The sequence below is a fragment of the Zootoca vivipara genome, chromosome 13 (assembly GCF_965207765.1).
Source record: "Zootoca vivipara chromosome 13, rZooViv2.hap1.1, whole genome shotgun sequence".
Lineage (NCBI taxonomy): Eukaryota > Metazoa > Chordata > Lepidosauria > Squamata > Lacertidae > Zootoca > Zootoca vivipara.
The window spans coordinates 463,194-477,863 of record NC_142596.1 but is presented as its reverse complement, the minus strand read 5'-3'; the positions used below and the strand labels follow the sequence as shown (position 1 = coordinate 477,863).

The following is a 14,670-nucleotide window of genomic DNA, read 5'->3' as shown; positions in this document are numbered from 1 at the left end:
TTGTGGATCACAGGTTTCTTGTGCTTATGGGGGCCCCACCCCACTTTCAAAGTTCTAGTCAGGCAGCTAAGCCAGGAGGTTTATTAAGTCTATCCCATAAGGCTGGAGGGTTTTTGTTGTGCTGGCTTGGATTAGATGGAAGGACTTATGGAGCGGAAGGTGAGGACACCACACAAAACAAAGCCCCTTCCTCAATTTCCAGATTGTGTTTTGGAGCTAGAACTTGAGAAAGAGAGCACCAGTCAATAATGTGCCTTCTCCCCCCCCCCCCGCCTGTAACTCTGAAGAGCAGCTGCCAGTCAGTGGAGACAATACTACACTAGATGAATCAATAGCTTGGCTCAGGCCCCATTTGCACTAGACAGTGGTGCCTCGCAAGACAAAAGTAATTCGTTCCACGAGTCGCTTTTTCTAGCGAGATTTTTCGTCTTGCGAAGCGTGGTTTGCCATGGCAAAAAACAAACAAAAAAAACCCACCGAAAACCTTCATCTTGCGAAGCGTGGCCATAGAAAACTTCATCTTGCGAAGCGCCAAAAACATCGCAAGACGCTTTTGTCTTGCGAGTTTTCGTTGCGCGAGGCATTCGTCTTGCGAGGTACCATTGTACATTCAAAGCACCACAATGCCACCTTAAACAGCCATGGCTCCTGTAAGGGTGACTCCCTACAGGGAGCCAGCCCCCATCATCCTGACGTCCACCTCGCCAATTATGGAGAGCAGCAGTGGTTCTGAAGCAGCCAGAGGGGGAGGGGGAGACTTGGAGGGGGAGAGAAATCAGAGTGAGGAACAATGGGAAAGCTTGGGGGCGGAGAGATGCAGACAGGGGCTCAGGGATGCTGCAGAGCCAGGTCACCGACCACTCAGGGAGGAAACTGAAAGGGCATCGCTCCTTCCGGCGCAAGAAGTAAGGAGAGTGCCGCAACGCAGGTCAAGGGGGCGGCATTTTAGGGTGCCCTGACTACTTTGCTGGCGTAGGAACAGACGTACGCCATTGCCGGATTCTGATTCGGGATGAGAGGTCATGTTTTAAGTTGTCTCTACACTGTAAATAATTAGCCCAATAAATGTCTTTGAAGACAAACTGGACTCAAGCGGAATTACTCTAGAGTAGCCACGACGACCGTCTGACAGCTCCCCTCACAGAATCCTGGGAACTGTAACTTGTTAAGCGTGCTGAGAGTTGTGGGGAGAGCACTATTCACCTCACAGAGCTACAATTCCCAGAGTTCCCTGGGAGGAAGAGGGACTGATAGTTAAGCCACTCTAGGAATTGTAGCACTGGGAGGTGGACAGGAGTCTCCTAACAACTCTCAGTGCCCTTAACAAGCCACAGCTCTCAGGGCTCTTTGGGGAAGCCATGGCTGTTTAAAGTGGTAAAATACAGCTTTAAATATCTAGTGTGGATGGGATTGCAGCACAAGCAGCTTCCTATGTTCCTAGAGCTGGCACAATGTGGTGTTTATGCCTGCAATCCTAGCCCGCCAGGCATAATCCCAGCTTCCCGGCAGTGAGCCCTACAGAATGCAAATGTAGATGATTGCCCTGTAAAAAAACACCTATGCCTGTCTATGGAATATATGTAGCACTGGGGCTTTCTGCTGAGTAAACTGATGCATCGCACCCATGCATTGCCAGAAATACCAACCCGCCTTCAGGTTAATGGCAGATGTTGCTGCCTTCCTACCTCAGACCAAGAAAATGCACTTAGGCTGCCCTCTTCAGGTCTCTCCACCTTCTGGAAAACACCATGTTCTGGCGGTTCAAGGATGACAAGCTCCACCTTAAGAGCCGTGAAGTAAGTGCTGGGGATATTCAGGATGTCCATGGAGAGCGCCTGGGAGCTCCCTTCATTCACAGTCATGTTGTACACCTCCAGTGGGACAGAAATAGGAAGGATCTCCAGGTCCACCACAACACCTGCCAGGGCATCCACCCCGTTGGCTGTGATGTCAACGGTGAACTGGTCACCCTGTATCTCAGGGCTGGAATGGAGGTAGAGGACTTTGCCTTCATTTATGTCCTCCTGGGTGAAGGTCTGAATGGGATCCAAGCTGGGAGGCTCGTCCGAGGTGGAGCCATGAGATAAGGCCACTAAGAATCCTGAAAGTGGGGAGATGGTGACAGTGTAGATGATCTCCTGGGGAGGGATCTCTTCATGTTCAACCTGTAAGATGGATGACGGTGGAAAGAAAATGTGGTCAATCAGGAATGCGAATACCAAACCATCACTTGTGGTCCAGTTGCTGTAGTTGACTGGTGCATCCTATAGGATGGGGGTCACCAACCTTTTGGGGCTCATGGGCCCATTTGCAAACTGGATAGACTATCATGGGCACCATGCTCACCCTCCCACATAATTAGGGTTGAAATAAGTCTTTACACCTCCCCTATCCAAGCTTAATGGGGGTAAACGGGGGGGGTCTCTTTTTTAGCATCCTAAGCTTCTTTAATGGAAGTTGTGTTATGATTTTAAGTAGAGAGCCAATGTGGTACAGTAATTAGTGTGTTGGACCAAGACCTGGGAGACCAGGATTCAAATTTCCACTCAGCCATGAAAGTCACTGAGTGAGTGACTTAAGGCCAGTCTGCCAGTACCTCACAGGGTTGTTGTGGAGATTAAAGAGGAGGGGGAGAACCATGTATGCCACATCAAGCTCCTTGGAGAAAAAGCTGAGTAAAATAAAAAGGAGTAAGTTGTATTATGCTGTTACCTGTGGTTTTGTTTAAACACCACAGTATTTGATAGATGCCTTGTTTTATTGATTGTCCTGCAAACCGCCTTTAGACCACCTATGGTGAAAAGTGGTCTGTTAGGGCTAGAAATAAATAGAGTACATAGGATGACTGCCTATTTTTTAAATATGATTTAAAAAGGACAACATAATTAATCTGCAGAATAAATATACACCCCCTGCTTTGCAACTCCAAGACAATCCCTCATATTCTCCCAAGCTCAAGGACAGAGAACTAGGGACAGCATAACTTACTAGCAAATAGTCATTCTTGATCTCCATGGCTTCCCCTTGGAGAATCCGTATTCTCTCATGGTGAACAAGGTTTAGCGGGCTAGAATGGGGGTCCAGAACTATCACAATCTTCAGCACTGCGTCAACAGCCGCCTGGTTTGCTTCGACAGAAAAGTGGATCTTGTCTTGGGAATTCCTGCTCCCATTGTGCTGGTAAAGAACCTCTCCTGCCAGCAGGTCCCTCTGGGTGAAAGAGGACACTTGCTGCCCACCTCGCAGCATCATGCCCCATCTGGGTGGGGTTACGATGCGGAAGAGAATGTCTTCATCAGTCCTGACATCCATGTTGGTCTCCAAGCTGAGGATGGAGGAGTCAATGGTCCCTTGGCTGCCTTGGTGGATGACTAAGCCTGTGGAGCTGCTGATTTTGAGGTAAGGGTCTGAAGCCTGCACTTCCAAGAGAGCCGCCACCTGATGCAGGCCATCAGAAACCTGGAACTGGATCCATCCCCGGTCAGCTCCAGAGTGGACAAAGAGGATTTTCTTCTTCCTTAGGTCATCCTGAGTGAAACGATAGACTTGCCGGCTTCTGTTCTCGACAGCTATGATGCTACCAAAAAGAATGTCCTTCCTTACTAACACTATCTGGGTATCTGAGAATCCTGAGTCCTTGTCAAAGAAGGCAATATCATCAGTGGTCATCAAGCGCTGCCCGTGCCGCACCACATTAAAGACCTTGTTGACCAACTGGAATGGAGGGTGGTTGTTCACAGGCTGAATAGAGACCCTGAAAACGCCTCTCACATCCTCAGCCTCGAAGTCAGAGCTTCCCTCTTCCTGCTTGATGGCCACAAATGGAATATCGTCTTCCAGGGTCTCTGAATGATCATGTTGGTAAACAAGGCGGCCTTGGAGGATGTCTTCATTGGTGAATTTTGTTATCACCTCCTTGCTGGCTGGCACATGCTCAAGTGTCCTCCAGATCAGCTTCCCATGGGTTGGACCATCTACTACCTCATACACGTAGTTCATGCTGTTTGCACTCTTGACAAACAGGTGGTCCCTGGAGATGACAGCCTGCCCTCCTTCCAAAACAGACAGAAGGACATTGGTCAGAATAGGGGCATCCGGGTCCCCCCCAACCTGTATCCTGTAAGTATATATGGGGGAGTATTGCTCTCCAGCTATGACACGGAATTGGAAGGTGTCTTCAGTCTCCTTTGAGTCTCGGATGGTTGCGCTGTAGCTGAGCTGATGGCTTTGCAAATCATCTTGTGTGAAACCGAAGCCTTCAGTCAGCCTTGTGCCACGAAGCTCGAGGTTCCCCTTTCTGGGTGGCTGAATTATGACATAGTGGAAAGGCTCTGAGCTAGAACTCAGCTCCTCTAAGGCTGCCCCCAAATCAGCAGAGGTGATGTTCCTCTCTTTCTTATTCATCATCTGGAGGGGGATCATGGTCTTCATCCTGATGGTGGCCCTCTTGATCCTAATGAGGAAGGTGTTGTTTCTCAAAGTCTTCTGACCCACTTGGACCACAAACTGTAGCTTCTCAATTGTATCTTCTGCATGGTGATCTTCGTCCGTGCTGAAATATTGGATGCACCCTTGCTCAACATCCTGCTGGTAGAAAGACTCCACCCTCTTCCATTCTCCACCCAGGCTCCCTTGCTTTTGGATCTCACCGTATTGAAGGGGCATAGTCAGGCGATACAAGATGGGCACTTTTTGCTGTACTGCATTGGTCTCTACAGAAAGGTTGGCCAGGGTGATAGGAACTGCACCCCCTTGCGTGACAAACAGGCCTGTGTTGTTGCGTACCTGGATGTCTGGCTCCACAGCAACCACCCTTAAGGTAGCAACTGGGCTCATCACCATGCCATCATTAACTTGGACAATGAGGGTTGATGTGGGCCCATTTTGGTGGACATAGACCACATGACCGGCTTCCAAGTCCCTGCAGGAAAACTCCTCAATTGGGACTCCAGGGTGGAAGTCATATTCTATGTAGCCTTCTTCCATTCTCTTCCCACCAAGCAGTTGGAATCGTAAGCTGTCGCAGGGGGTATCATCATCAAGTGCACGGACAATGTCTGGGTTGAGATGCTTGCGCGTGTGCTCCAGAATGACCATGTGATCTCCCTGTGGAAAGACCACTTCAGGGGGATCATTGGCTGGACTTATCTTTATGGGTAGCAGATAGATCTGACCTTGCTGCAGACACTCTGGGATCCCTTTCCTGGCAGTGACAGTTACCTCCAGCAGCAACTGATCCATTGGTCTCTCGGAGCCGTCATGAACGTACTTGACTTTTCGATTAATGATGTCCAACAGAGTGAATTTCCTTCTGCCCCTGGCCCGGGAGATTCCTAACTCCAGTTGCCCATGCCTTGGGTCCCTGTTGATGCTGAAAACCACCTGAGACTGCCTGATGTTAGCGCTGTTCAGGTCAATGGTTGGCTGGGTGTGTCGCCACTCCAGAAAAGCCATACCTCCTTCAGCAACAACCAAAGGACTGACATGTAGCAATTTGGTGAAGTTAGCAAAGACTGGGGGGAGGCTGGCATCAGGGCGACATGATTCCATAACAGGGCCATGCCAATGGTCAGGAGCAGAGCTTGTGGGGGCCTCATCCTGCTCATATGCGTCATCGTAGTCAGAGTACTGCTCCAGTTTCCTGCAGCCAGCTGTTATGTCCCTTGTGATGAGAGCATCTTGTAAACTCCTCTTCTCCTCATTTATCCTCAGGTCCTCCAGGCAGCCCACAAAGGAGGTGTTAGAGAAGCTGTTTCCAGACATAAAACCCAGCCCACGCTCTCTCATTCTCTGGGCAGCCTTCTCATTCAGACCTCCCAGGAAGAGTGGCCCTTGAAGATCGAGGGGACTGTGAATGCCCTTGTTGGAGGTCTGTGAGGCATAGTAGTCAACGAGGATCTCAAACTTCCGGACATCCATGAAGACCTTGACGTAGTGTTCCTCCTCATTGCTGAGGTAAACGTTGTTGTGGAGCACCACAACACCATTGCCCTTCTCCACCACCCCTCTCAAGCGCCCGTCAAAGATCTCCAGGTAGAAGAAGTCATTCTCAAGACCTGACTGATAGATCAGAGGGGCTTGCTTGACGCTTGTGGTTATTACAAACTCAAGGGTCCCTTCATTCCTTGCACTCCAGCCGGGGAGCGCAATATAAGAGTTTGGTCCCAGAAAGCCAAGGGGATCATTGGGCCCAGCAGAGAACTCTACACTGCACCCCTCTCGGATGCCGTGGGATCTCTTGGTGCCACTGCTAGAAGCCAATGTGGATAGGACATCGCGATCATTGAACGTCACCATGTGGAGGCAGCCCCTGAAGGGCACACTCATTCCGATGAGATACGGCAGCTCCAGGCTCCCTGTTCCTCCCACATAGAGGCCATAATTGATGTCCAGCTCATCCTCTGGGATTTCCACAGAGGTATTGAAAAGGCCATCCACAATCAGGGTCATCCACCCATCGGCTATCAACAGATCAACAGCGTGGATGGTGAGGTTACTGAGATGTGGTCCTGCTGGGGACTTGAGAGTCAGTTCTTCAGAGCCCAGGTCCACTCTGGCCTACAAAAGGAGAAGGCAAATCAGAATCATTAGAATTTTCTGAACGTTCAGTGTGCCTTATGTTTGTTAGCTCAGTACAGTAACTCTTTTGACAACTCTGTAAGCTAGGCTAGTGTCACAATCTCAATGCTGCAAATTGAGTGAGAGTTTATGCCAGGCCATGTGATGAATTCATTTGTTTTAAAATTGGACTTTGTGATCTAAGGAACTTCTTGTGTGAATGCTGACTGCAGAGAGAACTTCTTTGGCCCAGAAATGGAAGACACTACGGGACTTAAACCTCTAAAGAATATGTGGAATCTGACCATGTGGAATCTTTTGAAAGCAACTCACAAATTACTTGTTTCTAAGGGTCAGGAGGATCAGGAACATTTCTAAGCTGTTTGGTGGGATTCAATTTCCTATGTGTCAAATTTAGATACAGTGTATAAAAATGTTCTTCTCCCACCAAAGTATGAACTCTAGCTTTGTGCTGTTCTCCTGTGTTATGTTTTGGAACCTTGATTATGTTTTTTGTTTTGTTTGTCATTTTGATGTTACGTTAATTAAAACCTTTAAAAAGTCCTGCTCTCTATCAAAAGTTCATTTCAAATGCCCAGTGTTTGAGTCCTCTCCAGTCCAGTCTTTAACTGAGACCCTGTTATGCTTCCAATGACATCATTGCAAGCATGGTGGAGTTCAAATGCCTTCCTCAGAGCCCACCTGCAAGCCTCTGGACACCTGCCACCTGCCCCCTTCCCATTTATTTACCTAGCAGAAGTGAAGCAGGGTGGCCCTGCAGGAAGCCTCTCTGTGAGGCTTCCTTCCCTTTCCTGGCATGCAGAACAACAGCTTCCCAAGCCACAGGAGCCCTGGGAAATTCTGGGAAGGCTTCGGTTGTAGATATTACCTTTGCCTTTTGATATGAGTTGGGAGGCAGAGGAAACCATAAATCTCCTGCAGGAAATTGTGCTTCTGAAGCGAATGACTTTCAGCTATGGATGAAGCAAGCCTTCTCTGCCAACAGCTACCCCCTCCTCCTTTTTGAGATCACGGGGTTGTTATTTTTCTGCCTTGAAAATGGAGGATATTGGCAGGAAGGCTGAGAGAACTCCCACACCATCATTAGTTTCAGGTGGGATTCAATCACATGCTGGCAAATCCAGGCTTCACAATTATAAGTTGATTGGTCTTGCTCAACAAAAACCCACTCCCTCAAAAAAAAATTAGTCATTCTGGAAAGTGTGGGACAAGACTTGGCTTTGATGAAAGGTCATCTAACCTCCCTGGAAAGAAACCAGAATGAATGTTCATTAAATAGCCAATGCAAACAAATGAGGATGATTGCTCAATAAATGGGGCCATCTGGAAGTACCCCTGGTGTCAGGATTGATTGATTTGTTTGATTTCTATGCCACCCTTCTACCAGGAGGAAATGGAGCTGGACACAAAACCCCAGGGAGCTGTGCCTGCTCATAATGGGTAGGGAGTGAGGCTCCCCAAACTGGGGAAATTCATGTTCTGACCAAATCCACTCCCATCCCTAACAACAGCTGCACAATCATTCAATGAAAACTGTTGGGTGTAAAAGCTGCAGGAGAACATTGCACTGACCTGTAGAATGCCAGCCCGGAGCTCCAACAGTAGATAGTCCTTCTGCCCTGCAGCCAGGAAGAGGAGTCCGTTCCGCTGCCGGGTGTAGAACTGCAGATGAAGCTGGATGGTGCTGCAGGCGCTTGCGAAGGGCATCTCTACATAGCCGTCCCCAAAGAAGGACACTGAAAGAGAGATGTTCTGCCGTCAACTCTCCTGGCCTGCAATCTTCCAATCTTCCTGCACAGCACTATGGACCTGGTGTCATTTCATATGATTAGTAGGAGAACTACAGGCCTAGCCTGTGGCTTTCATAGCCATGTAGATCGGTGTTCTACTGAGAATATGTGAAACATTTGCCATAAAGTGTCAGTCTCTATGCTAGACTAGGGGTGGGCAACCTGTTTTCTCTCTTGGGGGTCAAATTCCCTGGGGGGTAATCTGGCAGGATGCCCACATGGGGCCAAAGCTAGTGGCGGCAGGGCCAGAGTCAAAAGTGGACGAAGCCTCTCTCTCTCTCTCTCTCTCTCTCTCTCTCTGACACCTTTTCTGAATGCCAATTGGTGGAATCCGGAGGAGGGGTGGGTGCTTCATGCTCAGATCCTGCTTGGAATTTTCCCATAGGCAACTGGGTGGCCACTGTGAGAAAAGGACACTGAACTGGATGGGCTATTGGCCTGATCCAGCAGATGCTCTTCTTAATTTTATGATTATGATCATGATTATTTATTAAATTTGTCTACTGCCCTTCATCCGAAGATCTCAGGGCAGTTCACAGCAAAAAAGAAAAAAAAATAGAAAAACCCCACAAAGTACATAATAGAAACAAGAACAAGACTAAACAATAATGCCGCCCTCCCACAAACACATTTAAAGGACATAGAAAGTTAATCAGCCAAAGGCCTGGTTGAAGAGCAACGTTTTCGCCTGAAAAACAGAAAAATGAAGGCGGCCAGTGAAGTTAGGTCAGGACGTTATGTGTCTTGCCCCAGTGAACAACCTGGCTGTTGAATTCTGCATTAGTTGAAGTTTCCGAACCATCTTCAGAGGCAGCCCTATGTATAACGCATTGCAGTAATCTAACCTTGAGGCTATCAGAGGCTCTCCCTGTCCAGATAGGGGCGTAGCTGAAGGAAGGCACTTGGTGCCACTGAGGCCAGCTGAGCCTCAAGCAACAGCAATGGACCCAGAAGTACCCCCAAGCTACATCCCCACTCCCATCAAGAGCAGGCCACCTCCCATTCATACACTCTTGGGAGCTGCTGACTAACGGGGCCTCAGTCACTGCCTGCCTGGGCTGGGTGCCCCTCACGTGGCCTGCCCCACCATGCCTCACCCTATCCTGAACCACTGTGATTGCCCCCCCCTCTCCCCAGCTCTTCTCTACCCACACATTTCCTATGCCCTTTTATTTAAAACAAAAAAACCCTAAATTATAACACCCATAGCTTAAAAGTTATTCAAAAACCATTTTTAACAGCAAGGGCAGTAAAACCAATAACAGAGCCCCCAACAGGAACCCCTAGACACTGCCCCAACCCAAGAATTTGTTCCAGTCCCCCTCCCAGGCCAGATGGAAAATGCCTTCCAAGCAGGGAGCAGGTTCTCCAGCACCTGAAGCTGATGTTCCTCAGGCCTCCCCAGGGGCCTCTTTGTGCCTGGAGTCAGTTCTTAAAATGTACCTCTAGAACCACACCCAGTTTTCCCCATGGACCTGCCTGCCACTGGCATTTGGCCTCAGAAAGGTTGCCCCCCCCAATAATAGTGCCTGTACATTTTGCCTCACATCTCAGGTTTTACAAATTCTAGCAACGTACTGAAAATCTTGGGGTTATTGTTCACCGGGGGGGGGGGGGGCTTCTCCTTGCAAACACCCATGCCTAGGGAACCTTGGGAATTGCAGCTTTCTGGGGAAAACTAAACATCTTGAGAAGGATCAGCACTTCCACACATGGCAGGAGGGGTGTAGCCCAGATTTATGTGGGGAGGGCAGGACACCCACCTGCCACTTCCTCTGTCTGGCTCAGTCTAGCAGATTCAGAATGAAATGTCTCAACAACAGTTGTTTTAAATTTCTTTCTTTTGACCCCAAGTACTCAGAAAAGCCTGTCAAAATCTTTCTACAATAACTACTTTTAGTTAAGTATTTTTATTTATTTACTTTATTTTGGGGGTGGCAAATGCCCCCCTCCCTAGCTACACTCAGGCACTGCAGTTCCACGGCAAGCCAGTTAAAGAAGCCTCAAAACAGTGTAAGGCTGCCCAGGAGATTGACCGAGAGTTAGCAAGTTCTCTGCATGATCCTGTGCATGTTTCCTTATACCAGTGTCACCATATTCCTTCTACAGGGTTTGGATTTCCAGCAGTAGATATCTGCAGTGCAGATATCTACTGTGCACCCGGGATGGGCAAACCACCGATGCCACTGGAGCGCGCGCCCCCCTGACCCAAGCAGGGCTGTGTCCATTCAGGGGGGAGCCTGACCGGCCAACACAGCCTTTGGTGGGTGAAACCTCCCAATGCATCAGGCCAGGCTGTGCTGGGGTCACCCATTGTCTCCCTCCGTCTTTACCATGGGTGTGGGCTGCAGAGATCCCCGTGGAAGCTGGCGCCAGATTGCCACTGGATATTTGCGATCCTTGCTCCCCAATTATTTTCATTTTTTTTAAATGGCCTTGAATATCAAGGCATCCCAAACCTTGCAATACCAATTACAAATGCTAGATGGGAATGTTAACAGTTCGATATCCCTCTCCATCTCCCTCCGGCTTCTTACCTGTCACCTGTCCCATCTCAAAGAGCAGTTTAGCTTGCAATGAAATGAGTTTGTTAACTGACTAAGGGCTCGTCCATCGTTCTGCTTCTGCTGTGCCTAGAAAGCCTGGGTCCAAAAGGTTTTCCCCTTGCCTAACAGGGAACAAATGGCAAACCTGAGGAGATCCCCAATGGTCATTTGCTCTGACTGTGTGCTCAAGAGCGGTTTTCCCTGGGGAAAGCACAAGAGGAAATGTGGAGGAACCCTAAGCTGACAAAAGCCAGGCCTTGCCTAATTTCAAGACCGAAGAAGAAAGGAGACCCCAAGGAGTGCATTCCAGAGAGCACAGGCACATCATGACTTAGGGAAGGGATGGTGGGACCCCTGGCGCTCCAGGTGTTAGGACCACAGCTGCCACCTCCCTGATCATTGCCCTGCTGGGCTGTTGGGATCTGAGGTCTGACACCTAGAAGGGCACAGCTTCCCCATATGTAGGCTAGACGAGAGGACTTTTAAGTTGGAGCAGGGGGTGGGGAAGCTCAGGCCAAGGAGTGAAATGTGGCCCCAGAACCTCCCAGGCCGGCCCTTGAAACCTCCCAGGCCGGCCCAGGTCTGCTCTGCAATCTCCTCAAGTGCTTAATCTGCCTGGAAGGTGTCCTTGAACTGTGAAAATGCCTCTTGACTGTCTGGATGGAGGAGGGAGAAATGTGGGTGGGTAGCAGGCATTTGTTCAAGCCCACCCTCCCTCCCTAAGTTACTGTACCTGTTCACCACACCTTGAGCAGCAGCAAATGCAACTAATGCCATTGCTCCTGCTTTGGGGTCTGTCCCGTCCCCCTCCCCCCACTACTTCACTGACCGGCGCAAACAGGATCCTTGAAATGGGCCACCTGTAGTCACTCAGCCTGGCATTCACACTTGTTCCTGAGGATGGGTCACTCTCCCTGTCATATTATCCTCATATTCCTGACAAAGTTCCATTCTGTTCCTTGATGTGGCCTGAAGAGACAGAGCAGGGAAGCTCTTGGGGCTGCTTTCCTATGTCTCCCACTCCACTGCGTCGTCTTTCCTGACAGCTGTATCCGCTGTGCTGAGAGGAAAGTGTCAGGCCGCAGCAACAAAATGATCTAAGTTATCTCCCATGAGAGGCACGGCACCAAACATTCCCTGCCGGTGATGGTGCTGCTCAAAGAGGGATGCTGGAGGCCAGAGCAGATGATCATATTTTATTCTCTTGTTAATTATTCTGTTTTAAATGTGCATTTTATATTTGACTAGCTGGCCCTGCCACGCGTTCTTGTGGGTAATCCCTGTGACTGCCCCCACCCTGTGCCGACCCCTGATGTATCACACCCCTCCCCCCCCCGGGCTCATCCTATCCTGTCCCCCCTCCATTTGGCCTAGTCTGTAAAGGCTTCAGCCTAGTATGTAAACTGCAGCCGAGGTGCTGTTGAGAGGCAAGGTTCTATAGGTGCAGTATGTGTTGTCGCCGCTAGAGGGTGCTGTTTTGTAACCTCTTCTGGCTTCTTTTTCCCAGCATGCACTTTTGGGTGAGTTGTGTGTTCTGAAACACGGGGTTTGGGGGGTTTGACGCAGCCCAACTGTTACATCTGTCCACGCAAAATGTCTTATATTAATCTCGTATTCACATGTGACGTTGTGTCAAAATTTCAATGCATTCGGTCAAGTGGTTTTGTAGATCATTCAAGCCAAACTAATGGACACATTCTACATTTATATATACACAGTATATAGATTTCACTTAGCAATTTTTTTTAAAAAAAACTAAGTTTTTTTTATTCACTTTGTGTTAAATATGTATTCTGTAGACAATTTTATTTGTAATGTTTTATTTTGAAATCTTTAAAATAATATTTTAATTTTCTGTTAGTTATGTTGCCTTGACTGTATACAGTCATACCTCATGTTACATCCGCTTCAGGATGCGTCCTTTTGGGATATGGACACTCTGAACCCAGAAGTCCCGGAACGGGTTACTTCTGGGTTTGGCGCGTGCACATGCGCAGAAGCACTAAATTGTGCGTTGCGCATGCGCAGGTGCACTGAATTACGTCACACGCCTGCGCAGATGCAGCACTTCAGGATGCGGCCTTTTCAGGTTGTGAATGGGCCTCCGGAACGGATCCCCTGCGCAACCAGAAGTATCACCGTACTCTATATTTGACTTTCTTCAGATTGTTTTATTGATGTTTTAATATGCTGTAAACTGCTTTGAGATTTTTCTTGGAAATATAAAGCGGTATAGAAATGAAATAAATAATACATAATAAATAAAAGGCGTGGCGTGCTATGGTCCATGGGGTCACGAAGAGTCAGACATGACTAAACAACTAAACAACAACAAATAAAAGGGTGTCGGGGGTAGAAGGATAGAGAAACACAGCAGACACTCCCCACTTGACCCTGAAAGTTAAAAATGCTTGCATTTCTCAAGCCGTTTGTGTACAACTAAGGAACTGTTCTCGCTTTTTACTGTTGCTTCCCAAATTAAATAATCTTTCCAGATTGCTGCATTGCAAATTTAAGCGTGGGACCTGGGTGCAAGAAAATTTAGAAGCAGAAGGAATACAACAGGCAACATTAGATCAAAACAGACTTCAGTTGGGTATAATTACTGGCAGTCATAGGAGAATAGAGACAACGGTGGTGCTATGGTCTAAACCACCCAACCTCTGGGGTTTGCCAATCAAAAGGTCAGCAGTTCGAATCTGTGACAGGGTGAGCTCCATGGCTTTGTCCCAGCTCCTGCCAACCTAGCAGTTTGACCAGCATGAGTAGATAAATAGGTACGGCTGTGGCAGGAAGGTAAACGGCGTTTCTGTGTGCTCTGGCACTTGTCACGGCCCTCCTTGTGCCAGTAGCGGTTTAGTCATGCAGGCCACGATCCAGAAAAGCTGTCTGCGGACAAACACTGGCTCCCTCAGCCTGAAAGTGGAGATGAGTACCACACCCGATAGTCACCTTTGACTGGACTTAACCACCCAGGAGTCCTTTACCTTTACTATTACTATAGAAGAATGCACATATACTTTGATTTCACAGTTTTATATCTTACTAGCTGGCCCTGCCACGCGTTGCTGTGGCTCAGTCTATTAAATGGAGACTCAGAGTCCCCCCTTCAGACTCCCCTCATCTTCAGAGTCCCCTTGTTTTACGCCTGTTCTGTTTACACAGGCACATCCCTGTGAGTCCCCCCCCCCACACTGTGCCAATCCATGATGTATCACGCCCCCTCCTCCCCCCACCCCGGCTTATCCCTGTGATTCCCCCCACCCTGTCCTGACCCATGATTCCCCCCACCCCGGTTCATCCCTGTGACTGGCCCCACTGTGTCCTGACCTATCCTGTCCCCCCTATCCCCAACCCCCACCCAGGCAAGTCAGTACCTCCATTCGGCCTAGTCTGTAAAAGCTTTAGCCTAGTACAGTGGTACCTTGGTTTATGAACACAATTGGTTCCGGAAGTCTGTTTATAAACTGAAGCGTTCATAAACTGAAGCGAACTTTCCCATTGAAAGTAATGGAAAGTGGATTAATCTGTTCCAGACGGTCCGCGGAGTAGTCAACCTGAAGCGTACTTAACCCGAAGCATGGGTGTACAGTAATTGGTTCCGGAAGTCTGTTCATAAACTGAAGTGTTCATAAACTGAAGCAAACTTTCCCATTGAAAGTAATGGAAAGTGAATTAATCCATTCCAGATGGGTCCGCGGCGTTTGTAAACCGAAAATTCATAAACCGAGGTGTTCATAAACCGAGGTTCCACT

The 14,670-nt window shown here is 48.6% G+C and overlaps 1 protein-coding gene across 1 annotated transcript in view; it reads right to left on the bottom strand.

The window, feature by feature from the left end:
• CSPG4 (chondroitin sulfate proteoglycan 4) overlaps positions 1-14,670 on the bottom strand; it is a 102,526-nt gene that overhangs the window by 17,142 nt on the left and 70,714 nt on the right. Inside the window, exons 2-4 of the mRNA XM_035138148.3 lie at positions 8,152-8,315; positions 2,989-6,558; positions 1,686-2,165 (exon numbers count right to left, since the gene is read on the bottom strand). Of these exons, the coding sequence (XP_034994039.3) occupies positions 1,686-2,165; positions 2,989-6,558; positions 8,152-8,315 (4,214 nt within the window). The remainder of the gene's footprint in view (positions 1-1,685; positions 2,166-2,988; positions 6,559-8,151; positions 8,316-14,670) is intronic.